We start from the raw sequence: 19,456 nt of genomic DNA, 5'->3' as shown, positions 1-19,456 counted from the left end.
TACTACGGGTTCATCGCGACGATGGACGTGTACAACTTCAACCTCGGCATCGAGCAGTACACTGTGGGCTCGATCATCCTCTTCGACGTAGGAGACGGTGAGCCGAGCAGCTACAGTACAATCCAGATCGGCTGGGAGGCAAGTGTGTGTGATATCAACATGCATGCCAGCGCCAAATACATGGAGAGATGTGATATACAGATGGCTTACATTGCTTCCTCGCTCATTGTCCTTCTAGGTTTCACCCAAGATGCATGGCGATTCGCGCACTCGTTTAGCTGGTCTATGGACGGTGGGTCTATAATACTCCCTCCATTTCTTTTTAGTCTGCATATAAATTGAGGCCGCTTTGAGATCCACAAGATGCATGGCTTAATTAACTATCCTTCTACGGACTAACATGTGTTGCTGATCTTCTCCTTTACTGCTGACGTAGAATGATGGGTTACAAGAAACTGGTTGCCCCAATGCCCAGTGCGGTTTTCGGCCGGCAGAGGGTGCACCCATGACGCTCGGAGGTGTAATTGAGACAGTTTCCCAACCCAAGGGACTCAAACAAACCATCACTATTATAATTTTTAAGGTACACACCTCCCTCCAATATTGTCATGTGGTTTCATCCCGAGATGTTTACTAATTTATGTGAAATTATACAATTTTTTTCCTGAGAACATAATGTGAAATTCATCTTAGATTCCAATCATATATTAACATGCATCCATCCACACCCGAAATCTCACTTTCTTAGCTAGACATGTACTCCCTCCAGGCCTTTAATTTAAAAGCAGTCTATGTGGGCAGTGTTGATCTAATCCATCTCAGGCCTTTAATTTAATTTCATAATTTCTCATCAATGGTGGGCAATTCATATTTCATATTATGCTTAATTTGTATACGTATAATTACTAGGTTTTCTACATGTAATTTTGTTACTAAAAGTACACATCTTTGCTCTATCTGCATGTTATTTGGTTCTTTTTTACCAAATTTTAAATTAACATGAAATTATATGATCATTGATGTGCACTGGTTTAAAATTTCTGTGTGATTGTATTGAATAGATATGATATTTGATAAAAACATGCATGTTATTTGTTTTTTCCGACATCTGGGATATGTATGAAAACATGTCATGAAAGCTGTACTTTTGAATGTTAAGTTGTGTCAATTAGCTTTTTCAGCATGGGTGATATGTATGAAAACATGTCATGAAAACTGTATTTCTGCATGTTAAGTTGTGCCAATTTGCTGGGCGTGCTTTGCAAGTTTCGTATTAGTAGTTTTGCTAAATGTTAACAGACGTATTTCATTCAACTCTATGCATCGTTGGAACCTAACCATGCCCTAAATTACAGGACGGCGTAATGGGAGACTGGCTGGTGTATTACGGGTTCAATCAGGATGACCCTGCATTTATTGGGTCTTTCCCCAAGTCGTTATTTACCGGAGGGATGGCGAACAGAGCGCCATCTATCCGTTTTGGTGGATACGTGCACACCCACACGACGAATTTAGTTCCGATGGGCAGTGGCTACCTTCCCACGGGTGATGCGATGGCGTCCGCGTTCATGAGCAATATCCAAATCCTCGATCAGAATGGCCAGGCCTCGCCGTTGACGCAAGACTCACCCACTGTCATTACTGACTCGAATATCTACCGAGCCACTCCCGTTGTCAATGGGCGATTCTTCTATGGGGGGTCGTTTCAGTCCACATGATGTGAGATGATATAGTTTTTCCTTTAGTGTGAAATATTTATGGAATGTCAATTCTATATATTACTTTGTGGTTGAGTGACATATTTTGTATTCGTTACATTTATGTTCCTTCTAGTCCATATATCACCCCATGCATGAGTGTAGCGTTCGTGCAGCAAAGTCGATTTATAGATAATTCCTAGACCGAAGTTTTTTCCAAACAAATTTCTCCCGCCAAGTACACGTGGCAAATCACCTATTTCCCACTGGTCAAATGGCTTGTTTACTGAGTGCCTGATACTAAATCAGGCTTTTGATTTCAAACTTTGAAAAAGCATGGGTGTGCAGTGTGGCAAGGAGTGGGTGCATGGACCATGTGCTTAACTGATACTCCATCTAAGCAAGGAGTATCAGTTAAGCACATGCTACTTTAGGACTATGGCTGAAATACAACTAGAAGAGATGTGCATCTATCCAAATCTCCATCTAAAGCGAGCGGCCGATCCATGCACGGGGCGTCCCATGCATGGGAATCACAAAGTTTTACTACTTCTCCAAATTTTACTGTTCATCAGGGTTCATTTTGGTTGCTGTCCACAAAGAAATGCATAGTCATTGAGAAAATAGATTGCCATTAAATATGCACGCAGCATCAGCCATCAGAGTCTGGAAGCCTGGAACCGGCATTAAAATGCGAGGAAAGGCTTAAAACATTTGCTCAACAAAAAGGAGACCCCTGAAGATAAAACCCACCTACTACACTAACAACCTACACAAAAGTGGTTTGCTACGATGGAGGTCCCACGAGCCTGACTTGTCTACCGTCCTCCCTTGAAGTTAAAGGAAACATGGAGCACGTACCGCATCCTGATCTGCTCTACGTTGTAAACAATGTACTCATTGTACAGCAAGCTACCCTGCAACCAGAGACATGGTTAATCATCATAGAGCTCCTGCATTTCTACAGGGTTGGATTACAACAGTGTACCGACAAAGTGAACAAAACAACATACCCTCTTTGAAGGTTCCTCTTTGGGTTTTCCCAGTGGAACAACAACGCCATCCTCAGTGACCTTCGACTCCGCTGGTGCCATCTGGCCAACTCCTTTGGTACTGCATCAAAATGATTGCAACCAGATGTTTCTCATACTCGTATCAAGCATCAACAGCAATATTTATGTTATTAACCAGATGTTTCCAACTGATAGAATTGTGCACTTTACACACAACAATATTATCCCCCATCTGATCCAGTGGTCAGGGAATAGTACTGACTAAATAAAGACTTGATTTTTGTAAGGAAAGACATAATGTAAAACTGGTGTTCCTTTTCGAATCAAGTGAGCGTTGGAATTGATCGAAAGCATGTTGCATCAGAAACTGACCTTAGTTTTCCCTTGGGCAGGCTATCAGCATCGTATTTCGCATTTAGTAGTTCATTCATATCGCCCAGTGCAACCTGGCAGATGTAAGTTGAGTAAACGTTAAAAGCAGACCACACATAGAAATGCAAGTCATCAACACATGAATAACCACACAAAAATGGTTGGGCTCTTGAAACCAACACTCAATCATTGAATAAGATGAGGTGAATAATACAACGCTTGGGCTAACATGTACTCCCTCCGTCCAGAAATACTTGCCATCAAAATGGATAAAAGGGGATGTATTTAGATGTATTTTAGTTCTAGATACATCTCTTTCTATCCATTTTGATGACAAGTATTTCCGGACGGAGGGAGTAACATGCAAAATCCCAGATCCTGATATCTTGGACTTGGAGGTGACAACGATAAACAGACCTCACATAGAAGCAGCACCCCAGATCTAGATGTTTGTGAAGCATAGCAGTAGTTTGCACTCTTGGAGAACATATCAGCAAAGTAAACCCCTTTTCCAAACATGTAGCCAGTAACAGGCGCTTCAGGAGGAGCAATTCTCAAACCTGAGAGCAAGAATCATGTTAGTTTTAAAACTGCCATTCATTTATACTAACAAACAGTTGAGGCTATAAACAAAGGCAGTTAACATAAGAGAGGCTCCACCAGAAAATACATTCAGATAATAATGAAGCACAAATTCATGCAGATGAAGGTAAATTAATCTTAATGTACATTTGATGGGACCCAAATGCTATTTCCGGGAACTAGGAACAGCAACTAGTAATTCATAACTCATAAAACAAACAAGCAAATCTATCTCTATACTTATGAATAAAAAGCTTCAATGACAATCGTGGATAGCATTACCCTGAGAAAATATCCCAGCCCAGTTGGACAGCCGAGAACCATGCCATAAAAGCATCCTGTTTCCTGCACTAGCAAACTGCAAGAATATTTTGAGAAATAGACATTTATAGCAGTTCTCTTGAAATGCTTAGACGCGGCGGATTAGGAAGACTCCACTGACCTTCTGAAACCGCTCTGTTTCACCATGTCTTGACACCTTAAACATTTGTAATATGTCAATAGTATAACCCGAGTGTGTTTTGCCATGTGTATTCGTCAGATATGTTTTTATCTGGACAGCAGAGATTTTCAAACATGGTTAAACCCAAAATCCTTCAAGAAAAGACTGGACAAACATCAACATTCACAAGATTAAAAGAATAAATGTAGTGGATAAGAGTAAAGCCATTCAAGCGTGATAAGTCAATCAATAAAGTACTCAGACATTTTAAAAGAAGAAAATGCTAAAGATATCCCCACTTAAGTTGTTATAATGACAGTTGCAACCTTCATGCACTGGCGAGCAATATGTAATTTTAAGAGGCGTAAATATCATTGTGGGTCGAGATTATTTGTAGAAGTATTACCATAGAGTACTCTTTTGAATGAACTTCAAGAGGCGTAAAGTCACAATGAAGTTGCTTGTATCGAGCGTACAGTGGATCCTCCTACATTCCAGAACACGTTGCAGTTAGGTTGCAACATGTGCAAAGGGTATACAAGCACAAAGATGCTTTAGTTACTTATAAAACAATGGGAAAACAAGTTTAAGCAACAAGTAGAAATTCATATCACAGTTTTGGTTATCCAAGACAGTATGAAAGCATGTTATGCATAATAACATGAACCACAAGCTTGAAAATCAAAGATAAATATTTTTTTTTGCAACTGATGTAACTCCAGAGTTCAATCTTTAAACAGATTTATTTGCAAAATATCATGCCTGGTCACTTGAATCATCCTCCAGAAGCTTAGTTGCAATTTCAATCTCCCCAAGGGCTTCAACCTAAGAAAAAGCAACAAAATAACACTTAGAAGATTCCATAGGAATGGGAGGCAATAGAGACAGTGCAATTCATAGTGGCATACAAATATGAATATTTGCAAGAAAACAATTTGAATGTGAAACTACAATCCACATAAATTTTGAACAACCCTGATAGCTCTTTTGAGATGGATGACAGGTAAGTTTCTTCCTTAGACAGTAGTGTACATGATGGAGACAGAACCACATAAATATTAGAAGATTCATTGTTCCGAAAGTTTTCTTGAAAAGAATCATTTGTTGAGCACAAGATTTTAACAACTCATGACAGTTAAAATGCTGAGATTAAGCCAAACATGCCGAACATAGTAATACTATTACCATTTCCAGTTTAGCTTTTAATTTCTGAGGAGTGTCGATAAGGAATTCACCTGTCAGATAAATTTGTTAGAAGATCAGATTTGCTCCTACAAGGTATAAAACATAGCCGGATATGCTAAATATTGGCTGTAAGTTCAGTTAATCTAGAAAGTTTGGAACTCACGCATCTTTTTAAAACCAAAGTCATGAGGAATCACGGTGTAGAATTCCCTGTAGCCAAAGGTAATATAAGAAATTGTAGTAAATATAGGTCTTTAAATAACATGACATACAAATATGGTGAATGATATCGTGCATTGCACAACTATCATTACATGCTGCATGTCATGCATTGCACAACTATCATCATTACATGCTGCAGATCCTGATAAGTCTATGCTACATAGGCAAAACAGCCATTAACTGTAGTCCATCCTAGTGACCGAACCATTTTATCAAAAATGAAACCTGGAGATGTTTAGCCTTCAAATCCTCACAGATAAACTAGCTTTCACTAAAAACAATTGGCATGTTTAATTGTTATATTTAACGGTTGCAGTCAGATAAAAACGGATGGACCCACCCAGTCAATTGTTCAAGCTGTCTTCTGTCTGCCCTTGAAATAACATTGGAAATCCTCTTCAAAACATCATAGCCCTGTGGAAAGCTTTGAAAAGTCACCATCAAAATAGAGAGAAAGGACAAGATAATGGAAAATGAAACCAAGACCTCAAAATGCAAACTGTTACCGCATACCGATTTAAATCTAAAGGAAGTACTAGAGTTCATGTTATGCGATTTTCTTCAACGTGTAATATGCATACTGAATTGATAATTCCAAGGAAAGATGCATCAAAATAACTCACCTTAAGTATTGTAGATTTGCTTAGCTTTCCAAGGGGAAGTTTATCAGCATTATAACCTAATTGGTTAGGCAGGATGAATTAGTAAAAGCAAATGCTACATGAGTAAGCAACAGGTATATCTACCTGTCAAAAACAAAGAACGAAAACTTTTGGGACAACATAGAACATAAAAGATCTTTTTCAACCGAATTAATCCAACTCCAGTAGTTGAGCAGATGATCATATGTATTTCTAGTATGGCCATTAACTCTTTGTATTCAGTTCCTAAAACTAACTAGTTATAACTCCTGAATCATAGAAACCTAAGTTGTACAGATACAGGTACGGGCACATCAGAACATGAAGGTGGTGATACATCATTGAAGATTGCAGAGTGCTAACAATATATCAGATTAGCATATAAACACAGATAAGAAGCTCACTGTAACAGATGAATGTTATGATGCTCATGTCAGTTGAAAAAGCAGCAACTGTCAAGTTACTTACCAATTTCCATCATTTGCTGCTTCATCATACTTATATTGCAAATGAGGGATATGAATTGGGCAGTTCGAGTTTCAAGCTTTGTCTCTTTTATCTGATCAGTAATGGAACCTTTCTTTTGAACCTGAGTCTGAAATTTGAAGACCACAGGATTAAAAACAACAAAGGTGCTAAACTGCAAAGTAAGTACTAAAAGCCAAATCTCACTGTTTCCTTGTCGACTTCACCATAGTCCATTTCAAGCCATGTGTATTTCTTTGCATAACGCTCAAAATTCTTGCGGTCAGACCAACTGTTCTTTGTTTTGTCCTCAAACTTTCCCTCAAACTCATCTATTGCTTCGTCCCGTGTTGAACAGGGATGTAGCTTTTGTTGACCTCGTGCCCCTACTCTCCCCCATCTATTGAAAACCATGAAGCTTCCACCAGCATCAGATTCTACAGTTAACAAACACTAATTAATTTTCCATTGAATGTTACACATCATTCATAGGTTCGTGGTGCTGGTGCTAGTAAGCAACAGTGACTTGCAGTTGCAGGACAAACCTAAAGCTTGAATGATATAGTACTTATTATTGTTGTCTCCAACATTAGTCTGGTTCAAGGTGGCATCATAAATCTCGTCGCCCTGCAATAAAATATGTATAACGAAGATGTGAACAAAATAGTAGAAAGAACAGATAACCATTCAAGGTAGCTACTGTACATAGTGAATACTAAGATGATACATGAAGGATGCCAGTGAAAGTTTTTGTTGGTCTATTCTCTAAACACATGGTAAAATTAGGCCTGCTAAGATGGTATATTTGGGTGCCGCCATAGGCTATCACATCTATGAATATTAAAGCCAAAGTGACAACCTGAACATGATGTAATGCATCAGATACCATATGAATGAAAAAAATTAATTTGGTTGGAGGAATTGTCTAAGTTTGACATTCATGAGAGATCATGTTTTGCATTGTCTAAGTTTGACATTCATGGATAGATCATGTTTTGATTTGAACTCACTCAGCATGCATACTGCATAGGACGTAGGAATTTAGTGAAACATGGTTTCAATTGAAGTGCACACATCCAAGGTACAATATGGGTAAGAAAAATTAACCAATAATGAACTCACGCACCACTTGCAATACATGATAGGTCATTTTTATATCGTCAGGGATGTGCTCATCCAGCACTGCAGCACCTTTCTTCGTGGCTTTGACAATCTTCTCCTTTTTCACCTCCTCTTCAACCTCCCCAACACCACCTGCACCAACAAAAATGCATAAACAACCATGCCAAAAAACAGTTGCAGGTAAAGTTCAAACCTCACCCTCCGGTGATCAATACAAGAAATTAATAGATCAACAAACCTTTTGCAAGTTTCTTCTTGTCCTGGAAACCACCATCAGCAACTGCCACAGAATTAGCAGGGGTTGATAGCAACCTCTCAATAACATCCTTCTTGATCCCATTCGCTGCAAGTCCTCGTGCCTTGGCCAATGCCTGCAGCTCCCGGTAGCCCATGCCCTGTAGCTGTGCCGCATCCAGCATCACATCTGTGACTATTTTTTTCTTCTTCAACTCCTCAACCTTCCCATCATCAGCTGCACCAATACACAGTGAACAGTTAATACTCAAGTAAAGTTCAGAGCCTACCACTCAATAACCAATATAAGGAAATTAATAGACAAACAAACCTTGTGCTACTTCCTTCTTGTCCTGAACACCACGATCGACAACAGAAGTAGCAGGGCTGGAGAGCAACCTCTGTAGAACATCCTTCTTGCCTCCATTAGCATTGAGCCCCCGTGCCTTGGCCAAAGCCTGCAGCTCACGATAGCCCATGCTCTGTAGCTTTGCCGCATCCAAAATGTCATTTTCCTCCTCATTTTCACCTTCACCATGCCTTTTCCTCTTCCTTTTGCTCTTGCCTTCCGCTTTGCCATCCATGACCACACCGTCTATGCCATCTACATTACATATCTCAGCTGCAGAAGCCGCCTCCTTCCCTTCCTCACGGATTGCAGCGTCCAGCCTTAGCACCTAGTGGAAAAGGAATTGCAGGACATAAGTCATAACGACAATCCCCATATGTGTCAATGTTTGTAAGCACAAAGATACACATCACAAGAGCGACGCGGGTGTGGGCATATATACACATATCCACAAGCACATGGTGCGCGCATTCCGGCAACTAAACTGTGCACAGAACAGCAAATTATGGCCAGCGGATCACAGCTAGATGACGCAAACAGACAGAGGGGGAAATCCGATAATTCAGAGAGATTTGCTGCTCCTGTCCGTGACTCTGCTACTGGTGCCGTTGAGGCAAAATTCAGAGAAAAGGAGCGCAAACAGCCCGTGACTGCTGCTACCACCTGCGCGCGCGCGCGCTCAGACAGCCATAGCCCGTGCCTGCCACACGCGACCTTAGGCCGCCGCCGCCGCTCGTCCTTACCCCCGGCCCCCAACCCCGCGCTCCGTCAGCCCGCCGAGCCGCGCACGCCCCACAGCGGCCATCGCGCCTCGCTACGCCTCCGCCGCCGGGAGAGAGACACGAGACACAATAGATTGGAGGGTTGCGGCGAGAGGGGGATGAGGCGGCGGCGGGGGTGTGGGAGAGGAACCCTAGCGCGAGGCAGCCCCGGGTCGGTCCGTCCATGACTGCTAGGGAAGTTTTCGACAGGGGAATGCGGCTCACCAGCGCCGGCTTGGTGCCGGAGGCGTCGAGGCCGCGGCGCTGCAGCTCGGCGCGGAGCTCCTCCACCCGCAGCTTCGCCGACATCTCTCGCCTTCGCCTCCGATCCCCACCGCCTCCTCGGGTTCTGGAAGATGTTTGGAGGGGAATGGGGAGGGGGGAGGAGGAGTTATCGAAATTTTGGGTGGGTGGGCTGGGGTTTTGCGGTTCGGGTGTGGGGTTTCTTCCGGGAGAAGGGGGGCGGAGGGTCGGAGTCTTCCTCGAGAAGGAAAGAGGTGGAGAGCACGAAGAATTTTGGAAAAGGCGACGAGGAGCGGGAATTGAAAATACTATACGTACTGCTCCTTTTTTTCTACAACGAAAATGTTATACTACTACTCTTTTTTACAGCGAAAATATTATGGGCCACGCTACGCCGTCTCGGGAGCAACCTTCAGATGTACAGCTATCCAGCTTATGTTGCAGAAATCTTTTGCAACATAAATGATGTTGTATATTTTTTTTTCACTATTTTAGGCAACATGAGTGTTGCTGCGGGAAAAAGATTGAAACACAGACAACGTTATAGAAAATATTTGTAATTTTCTTTTTGTCTTTATTTTTTGCAATATCGGTGTTGTTGCGGAAGGTAATTTTGCAACACACATGATGTTGCAGAAAGAAACGCGTCACACGGAGGAGGCAGCGCATCGCAGGCAAGCGTTTCCCAAATAATCATATTGTAGTACTCTAGGGCACTCCACGCCTTATGTTTGGGTTGTAGCCATATGGTATCTCTTTTTCCTCTGGGGTATTAAGAGCAATTTAGTAGACCCCGCAAAACGTCGGCCCGCAAAACGCGTTTGCAGTTCGCGCAAAACCGCTTTTGCGGGCCGGCGAGGGCTAGCACAGATGCAGACCCCAAACGGACCCGTAAAAAAGTATATTTGCGGAATATGCTTTTTTACGGGTCGGCTATGCGGGTTTTGCTCGGGCAACAGCGCAACGACCCGCAAACAGAGAAACTGCAAATCTGAAATTTGTCATAGAGCTTCACAAACAAGTTCAAATTCAAATGACATAAAACAGTTTGCGCGCGAATAAAAGCGAAGTTCATTACGCAAAAGAGGGCATGCAAAGGTATGCGCCCATGTCCGGCATCATCTTGGGGGTCGATCTTCACTCGGCGCCATGGAGTCCATCTTGAAGTTCATCGGCGCCACCGTAGCCACCTCCGTCGCTTGTACCAACTCCCACACCGAAATCATCCACATTGCCACCGTATGGAGCAGAGAAAACATCACCAGAACTGGCAGACGGACCGGCCGAGGCGACCATTCTCCTCTTCAAGATCTCTCTCCCTGCCATATCATGCCATGTTTTGGTGACGTCGTCCATGTCATTGCGGTTCATTGACATGATCTTGTTCTCTTCGGCGAGCAACAATGACAACGATTTGTTTTCAGAGGTGCGTACTTTTCTCTCCTCAATGGCAGCTCTGCGCAGCCCCTCTTCCTTGAGCATTTGCCATTTTTCTTGCTTCTCTTTTGCCTTCTTTTCGGCCAACTCTTTCTTGATCTCCAACGACTTCAACAACATTAACTCGTTTGATTGCACCATGGCATCAATCTTCTCCCTCAAGCTCGATGCTTCTTGCTATCTCTTTATCTTCTCTCTAGTCTTCTTGTCGCCATCGAGCTTGTTCAAATTTCTTGGGCCATCACCATCTTCATCTTCATCCATGTTTGTAAGTGAGCCTCTCTTTGGTGGGGACTCTTTGTCGATCAACTTCCACTTGTCGCACTTTTGGAGCAACTCCCAACAATGCTCTAATTTGAAGAATCTGCCTTCCGAGGCTTCCATGTCCTTGTATCTATGTTGAGCAATCTTGTCCTACACAATGCGAACAAGATGTTGCAATCATTTTTCATGATACATAATGATGATGCACAACTTGAACAAAGGCAAAGCAAACTCACATAGTCGGACTCCACGGTGCCACTTGGAGGTGCATTGCGTACTTGCTCCAAGCAAGCTGCCCAACGGGTGCACATAGGCTTGATGTTCTCCCAACGACCTTGAAGCGACCGAAATGTGCGTGGAGTCTTGTTGGGGTGGTTTTTCATAATGCGAAAGTATTGATCTTCGATCCTTTGCCAATATTTCTTGGCGGTTTGATTAGTACTCGTGCATGCATCAAGAGACACCGCACTCCATGCTTTGATCAAAGCTTGATTTTCCAAGATGGTGTAGTTCTTCGATCTTTGGCTTTTCCCAGCTTTTGCTTGTGAATTCTCAAATGCTTCCGCTTCGATCTCAGCCAAGTCGTCCGCACAACCATGGTCGTCCACGCCGCACTCTGTTTCATTGTAGTCGAAAGGTTCGAAGGGGGCTTGATCAATGTCAACCGCGTTCGTGTCCAACAAGTTCACGAACTCGGTTGTTGCATTGTTCGAACCACCGCTGTACCGAACGATAAGAAGTCACGAGCTATCAATAAACAATGGCGAAAATGAAAGAGAATCACCAAAGTCCGAAGAGATATACCTTCCGGCCATTTCGTCAAACACCTCGCTCGCGGGGGGAGCGGCACCGTTGAACGGCATCGCCGGAGCACCTCCTTGTGGGGGTGGAGTGAGAGGTTGAAGAAGATTTGTTCCTTGAAGTCGGAACCTTCCTCCGCTTTGCGCCCGCGACCTTGCCGGCCTTCTCCGCCACCGGCCGGGATCGCACAGCGGCATTGCCGCCCGGAGCGCGGGCCATCGCAGCGGGGGCAGCCGGATTCCCGCCTTGCACAAGCACGTTGCCCTGCCGCTTGCGGGCAGGCGTGGCGTGTGCTTGGGCGACGCCGACGGGGCCTACATGGCCGGCGACGAGATCCGCCCGAGGGGAAGGGGCGTGCGCGACCTCGACGGTGACGGGGGGCAGCATCGGGTCATCCATGGCGGCGAGGGACGGCCGGGGAGAGCGGCCGGAGCTTCGGAGGGGGGGGGGCAATGGTGGCGGAGGGTGCGGGAAGCGGGAAAGGGGGCGCGGAAATGTCCCTCCCGCCAAATCTCGCGCCGGATGGGGGTTGAGCTCAGGTCGGCCTCCCAGCCCGTGAAGATAGAGGTTGGGGGAAAAGATTTGCCGCGCCCCGCAAAAAAATTTGCGGGCCGGGGCGTTTTGCGGGGTCTGCTCGTGCAGATTTTTCGGCCCCGACCCGCAATTTGGCGGTTATTTTGCGGGCCGGGGCGTTTTGCGGGGTCTGCTAGAGTTGCTCTAAGAGCATCTCCAATAGATGGTCCACATGTTGACGGTCTAAAACCGGAGATATAAAATTTGGACCGTCAAAAAGTGCATTTTGGAGCTCCGAAAAAAGGCCAACTCCAACAGATGGTCCAAATTCATGGTCCAAAAGAGCAACTCCAATAGATGGTTCAAATTCATGGTCCAAACCCGGCCAGCAGCCGCGTGGCTGCTGTTTAGCCGTTGTCCAGCCACTGTACAGCCGCACATATTGCATAAAACATGTTTTAAAACAATATAAAAAAATTCATGTCCACAATATCAAATTATTACATAGTTCTTCAGATCCAGGAGATGAAATGCAACACAAATACAACATACTTTTGCACAATACAACATAGTTTTGAACAAACAAATAATGAATCTATGCGGATCTTTCGCCATGCCATTTCCAATGCTCTTCCATCAAATCTTTCTGGAGTTGGTCATGCACGTCGGTGTCTCTAATCTCGCTGTACACCTTCATGAAATGTCTGATGCGCTCCTCTTTGCGCATGGGGTTAACACGAATGCCCATCAACTGATAGAAGTTGTAATCTAAATTTTTTCCACGCTCGTTCTCAATGATCATGTTATGCATGATCACACAAGCGGTCATGATGTACCAAAGGATCTTTTGATCCCAAAATCTAGATGGTCCTCGCACAATAGCAAATTGGGATTGCAAAATCCCAAATGCTCATCTACAAAAGAGGAGTCAACCGAGCTCATCTACAATTCACACAATTCACACAACCACCGTCAAACATACATCCACAAAAGAGGAGTCAACCGAGCTCATCTACAATTCACACAACCACCGTTAAACATACTATCCAATCCCAAGTTAAATCATCAAGTTTCATCCTTTTTTTTACCATGGGAATTCCGTCGAACACCTTGTGCGCGCGGTGGAAGAAGATGGCCGCCGGTTGATTGGCTGCTGCGGACGGCTGCGGTCGTCTCCGGACGGCAGTGGTGATAAGAAATGAGCTTGGAGGCCGGCCAAGAGGAGCTCGGCGGGCAGCGAAGAATAGTTCGGCAGCCGGGCGGAGGGCTTGGTGCGGCGGTCGTGCGGCCGGCGCAACGGCCGTGGACAGGCTCACGGCCGACGGGGAGGAGGTCGGCGGCAGCCTAAGACCCAGCGGAGGCCTACCGCGGCAGCCGGACCGCCGGAGGCGCCGAATCCCGTGCCGACTGCCTCCCGATTCGGCGGCGTCCGGGCGGCTGCGAGCCGGCTACCGGCGAGGGAGGCTGTAGGATCGAAAGTATGTCTAGAGGGGGGTGATTAGACTACTTGACCAAATAAAAATCTAGCCTTTTCCCAATTTTAGTTCTTGGCAGATTTTAGCAACTTTGCACAAGTCAAGCAATCAACCTACACATGCAATTCTAAGAGTATAGCAGCGGAATGTAAAACAATTGCATATGAAGGTAAAGGGAGGAGTTTGAGGGAGCAAACGCAATGTTGACACGGAGATTTTTTATCCGTGGTTCCGATAGGTGGTACTATCGTACATCCACGTTGATGGAGACTTCAACCCATGAAGGGTAACGGTTGCGCGAGTCCACGGAGGGCTCCACCCACGAAGGGTCCACGAAGAAGCAACCTTGTCTATCCCACCATGGCCGTCGCCCACGAAGGACTTGCCTCACTAGGGTAGATTGTCGGGTGGTAGGTGCGACATATGCCAACGAGTGGCTTATCATTGTGGGAGCCAGTAAGACATCGCCGGTGCCTAGAAACGGGATAAGGCGAAGACCTGCACGCCGGCGAATCTTACCCAGGTTCGGGGCTCTCCGTGGAGATAACACCCCTAGTCCTGCTCTACGGGGTCTCCGCATGATCACTAGATCAACACAAGTGGCTACAAGTGGCTCCTTGAGCTGTTCGGCTAGAGGAAGAAGAAGGGCAAGGCTAGCTCTCCTCTTCTCTCTATGTGGTGTCTAAAACTCTAAGAGATCAACCCTTTGCATGGGTGCCCTGGGGGGTTTATATAGGCCTACCCCCCAGGGGTACAATGGTAATCCGGCTGGATGCGGGTCCAGGCCGTCAGTGTATGTATCCGCCGGCTTCTCCGTCGGCCGCTGGGGCCCGCCGACTGGTGGGTCCCGCCGGCTGCCGGCCTCTTGGCCGACAGGCCGGCCCCACCGCCTGGGGGTCTTGTCGGCGGCTGGTTACTGTAGCTGTTGGGGAACGTAGCAATAATTCAAAATTTTCCTACGTGTCACCAAGACCAATCTAGGAGATGCTAGCAACGAGAGAGACGGAGTGCATCTTCATACCCTTGAAGATCGCTAAGCGGAAGCGTTACAAGAACGCGGTTGATGGAGTCGTACTCGCGGCGATTCAAATCGCGGAAGATCCGATCTAGCGCCAAACGGACGGCGCCTCCGCGTTCAACACACGTACAGCCCGGGGATGTCTCCTCCTTCTTGATCCAGCAAGGGGAGAGGAGAAGTTGAGGGAGAACTCCAGCAGCACGACAGTGTGGTGGCAATGGAGCTCGTGGTTCTCCGGCAGAGCTTCGCTAAGCACTACGGAGGAGGAGGAGGTGTATGAGGAGGGAGGGCTGCGCCAAGGAAGAGGTGCGGCTGCCCTCCCACCCCTCCACTATATGTAGGGGCAAGGGGAGAGGGGGAGGCGCCCTAGGGTTTCCCCTAGGGGGCGGCGGCCAAGCAGATTGGATCTCCCTAGGGAAAATCCTAGGGAGACTTGCCCCCCAAGCCAAGCAGGTGGAGGCTTGCCTCCCAACCCAAGTGGAGGCACCCCACCTCCCCAAGTAACGTGGGAAAGGGTGTGGGGGGCGCACCACCCCTTAGTGGGCTGGTTTTCCGCTTCCCCTTTGGCCCATGAGGCCCTCCAACACTTGCCGGGGCTCCCGAAACACCTTCCGGTCATGCTGGCCATAGCCTGGTACCCCCGGAACACTTCCGGACTCCAATACCCTTCGTCCAATATATCGATCTTCACCGCCGGACCGTTCCGGAACTCCTCGTGATGTCCGGGATCTCATCCGGGACTCCGAACAACCTTCGGTAACCACATACTATTTCCCATAACAACTCTAGCGTCACCGAACCTTAAGTGTGTAGACCCTACGGGTTCAGGAACCATGCAGACATGACCGAGACACCTCTCCGGCCAATAATCAATAGCGGGATCTGGATACCCATATTGGCTCCCACATGTTCCACGATGATCTCATCGGATGAACCACGATGTTGGGGATTCAATCAATCCCGTATACAATTCCCTTTGTCTATCGGTATGTTACTTGCCCGAGATTCGATCGTCAGTATCCCAATACCTCGTTCAATCTCGTTACCGGCAAGTCACTTTACTCGTTCTGTAACGCATGATCCCGTGGCTAACTTATTAGTCACATTGAGCTCATTATGATGATGCATTACCGAGTGGGCCCAGAGATACCTCTTCGTCATACGGAGTGACAAATCCCAGTCTCGATTCGTGCCAACCCAACAGACACTTTCAGAGATACCTGTAGTGCACCTTTATAGCCACCCAGTTACGTTGTGACATTTGGTACACCCAAAGCATTCCTACGGTATCCGGGAGTTGCACAATCTCATGGTCTAAGGAAACGATACTTGACATTAGAAAAGCTCTTAGCAAACGAACTACACGATCTTGTGCTATGCTTAGGATTGAGTCTTGTCCATCACATCATTCTCCTAATGATGTGATCCCGTTATCAATGACATCCAATGTCCATGGTCAGGAAACCATAACCATCTATTGATCAACGAGCTAGTCAACTAGAGGCTTACTAGGGACATGTTGTGGTCTATGTATTCACACATGTATTACGGTTTCCAGTTAATACAATTATAGCATGAACAATAGACAATTATCATGAACAAGGAAATACAATAATAACCATTTTATTATTGCCTCTAGGGCATATTTCCAACAGTCTCCCACTTGCACTAGAGTCAATAATCTAGTTCACATCACCATGTGATTAACACTCAAAGTTCACATCGCCATGTGACTAATACCCAAGAGTTTACTAGAGTCAATAATCTAGTTCACATCACCATGTGATTAACACTCAATGAGTTCTAGGGTTTGATCATGTTATGCTTACGAGAGAGGTTTTAGTCAACGGGTCTGCAACATTCAGATCCGTGTGTGCTTTACAAATCTCTATGTCATCTTGTAGATGTAGCTACCACGCGCCACTTGGAGCTATTCCAAATAACTACTCTACTATACGAATCCGGTTTACTACTCAGAGTCATCCGGATTAGTGTCAAAGTTTGCATCGACGTAACCCCTTACGACGAACTCTTTTACCACCTCCATAATCGAGAAAATTCCTTAGTCCACTAGATACTAAGGATAAGTTCGACCGCTGTCATGTGATCCATTCCTGGATCACTCTTGTACCCCTTGACTAACTCATGGCAAGGCACACTTCAGGTGCGGTACACAGCATAGCATACTGCAGAGCCTACGTCTAAAGCATAGGGACGACCTTCGTCCTTTCTCTCTCTTCTGCCGTGGTCAGGTCTTGAGTCTTACTCAATACTCACACCTTATAACACAGCCAAGAACTCCTTCTTTGCCGATCTATTTTGAACTCCTTCAAAATCTTGTCACGGTATGTGTTCATTTGAAAGTACTATTAAGCGTTTTGATCTATCCTTCTAGATCTTGATGCTCAATGTTCAAGTAGCTTAATCCAGGTTTTCCATTAAAAACACTTTTCAAATAACCCTGTATGCTTTCCAGAAATTCTACATCATTTCTGATCAACAATATGTTAACAACATATACTCATCAAAAATTCTATACTGCTCCCACTCACTTCTTTGTAAATACAAGTTTCTCATAAACTTTGTATAAACCCAAAATCTTCGATCATCTCATCAAAGTGTACATTCCAACTCCGAAATGCTTACTCCAGTCCTTAGAAGGATTGCCGGAGCTTTGCATACTTGTTAGCATCTTTCAGGATTGACAAAACCTTCTGGTTGTATCACATACAACCTTTCCTCAAGAAAATCGTCGAGGAAACAATGTTTTGACATCCTATCTGCAAGATTTCATAAATAATGCAGTAACTGCTAATATAATTCCAACAGACTCTTAGCATCGCTACGAGTGAGAAAGTCTCATCGCAGTCAACTCCTTGAACTTGTCGGAAACCATCTTAACGACAAGTCGAGCTTTCTTAATGGTGACACTTACCATCATTGTCCGTCTTCCTTTTAAAATCCATCTGCACCCAACAGCCTTACGACCATCAAGTAGTTCTTCCAAAGTCTATACTTTGTTTTTTTATACATGGATCCTCTCTCGGATTTTATGGCCTCGAGCCATTCGTCGGAATCTGGGCCCACCATCGCTTCTCCATAGTTCATAGGTTCATTGTTGTCTAGCAACATGACTTCCAAGACAGGATTACGTACCACTCTGAACTAGTACGCATCCTTGTCGTCCTACGAGGTTTGGTAGTGACTTGATCCGAAGTTTCATGATCACTATCATAAGCTTCTACTTCAATTGGTGTAGGTGCCACAGGAACAACTTCTTGTGCCCTGCTACACACTAGTTGAAGTGACGGTTCAATAACCTCATCAAGTCTCCACCATCCTCCCACTCAATTCTTTCGAGAGAAACTTTTCCTCGAGAAAGGACCCGTTTCTAGAAACAATCACTTTTGCTTCCAGATCTGAAATAGGAGGTATACCCAACAGTTTTGGGTATTCTATGAAGATGCATTTATCCGCTTTGGGTTCGAGCTTATCAGCCTGAAACTTTTTCACATAAGCGTCGCAGCCCCAAACTTTTAAGAAACGACAGCTTAGGTTTCTCTAAACCATAGTTCATACGGCGTCGTCTCAACGGAATTGCGTGGTGCCCTATTTAAAGCGAATGCGGTTGTCTCTAATGCCTAACCCATAAACGATAGTGTAATTTGATAAGAGACATCATGGTATGCACCATATCCAATAGGGTGCAGTTATGATGTTCGGACACACCATCACACTATGGTGTTCCAGGCGGTATTAGTTGTGAAACAATTTCCACAACGTCTTAATTGTGTGCCAAACTCGTAACTCAGATATTCATCTCTATGATCATATCACAGACATTTTGTCCTCTTGTCACGACGATCTTCAACTTCACTCTGAAATTACTTGAACCTTCAATAATTCAGACTTGTGTTTCATCAAGTAAATATACTCAGCATCTACTCAAATCATCTGTGAAGTAAGAACATAACGATATCCACTGCATGCCTCAGCACTTATTGGACTGCACACATCAAAATGTATTACTTCCAACAAGTTGCTTTCTTGTTCCATCTTACTGAAAACGAGGCCTTTCAGTCATCTTGCCCATGTGGTATGATTTGCATGTCTCAAGTGATTCAAAATCAAGTGAGTCCAAACGATCCATCTGTATGGACTTTCTTCATGCATATATATTAATATGACTCAAGTGGCAGTGCCACAAGTATGTGGTACTATCATTACTATCTTATATCTTTTGGCATGAACATGTGTATCACCACGATCGAGATTCAATAAACCATTCATTTTAGGTGCAAGACCATTGAAGGTATTATTCAAATAGACATAGTAACCATTATTCTCCTTAAATGAATAACCGTATTGCGATAAACATAATCCAATCATGTCTATGCTCAACGCAAACACCAAATAACAATTATTTAGGTTTAACACCAATCTCGATGGTAGAGGGAGCATGCGATGCTTGATCATATCAACCTTGGAAACACTTCCAACACATATCGTCATCTCACCTTTAGCTAGTCTCCGTTTATTCCGTAGCCTTTTATTTCGAGTTACCAACACTTAGCAACCGAACCGGTATCTAATACCCTGGTGCTACTAGGAGTACTAGTA

The 19,456-nt window shown here is 44.8% G+C and overlaps 1 protein-coding gene across 1 annotated transcript; it reads right to left on the bottom strand.

Moving 5' to 3' along the window:
* Window positions 1–2,312: 2,312 nt before the first annotated feature.
* On the bottom strand, window positions 2,313–9,519 carry LOC123166761 (poly [ADP-ribose] polymerase 2-A). The gene is made up of 19 exons (XM_044584559.1): window positions 9,311–9,519; window positions 8,307–8,652; window positions 7,980–8,213; window positions 7,746–7,873; window positions 7,165–7,246; window positions 6,827–7,056; window positions 6,623–6,749; window positions 6,137–6,192; window positions 5,854–5,927; window positions 5,455–5,501; window positions 5,292–5,341; window positions 4,869–4,931; window positions 4,513–4,593; window positions 4,107–4,217; window positions 3,947–4,022; window positions 3,500–3,642; window positions 3,083–3,156; window positions 2,711–2,810; window positions 2,313–2,614 (listed from the first exon to the last, which is right to left on the bottom strand). Exons 1-19 carry the CDS (start codon window positions 9,392–9,394, stop codon window positions 2,516–2,518), a joined length of 2,205 nt encoding a protein of 734 aa, XP_044440494.1. The 5' UTR covers window positions 9,395–9,519; the 3' UTR covers window positions 2,313–2,515.
* Window positions 9,520–19,456: the final 9,937 nt, after the last annotated feature.

The sequence above is a fragment of the Triticum aestivum genome, chromosome 7D (assembly GCF_018294505.1).
Source record: "Triticum aestivum cultivar Chinese Spring chromosome 7D, IWGSC CS RefSeq v2.1, whole genome shotgun sequence".
NCBI classification, from domain to species: Eukaryota; Viridiplantae; Streptophyta; class Magnoliopsida; order Poales; family Poaceae; genus Triticum; species Triticum aestivum.
This window is presented reverse-complemented; position numbering and strand designations above follow the sequence as displayed.

What these genes read in the sequence shown, in the direction of transcription:
- LOC123166761 (XM_044584559.1), bottom strand. Translation starts at nt 9,394, where the DNA reads ATGTCGGCGAAGCTGCGGGTGGAGGAGCTCCGCGCCGAGCTGCAGCGC. An exon ending in GCAGCAAATGATGGAAATTG is followed by an intron (nt 6,193 to 6,622) that starts GTAAGTAACTTG and finishes CTAACCAATTAG; the next exon opens with GTTATAATGCTGATAAACTT. An exon ending in GCAAATCTACAATACTTAAG is followed by an intron (nt 5,928 to 6,136) that starts GTGAGTTATTTT and finishes AGCTTTCCACAG; the next exon opens with GGCTATGATGTTTTGAAGAG.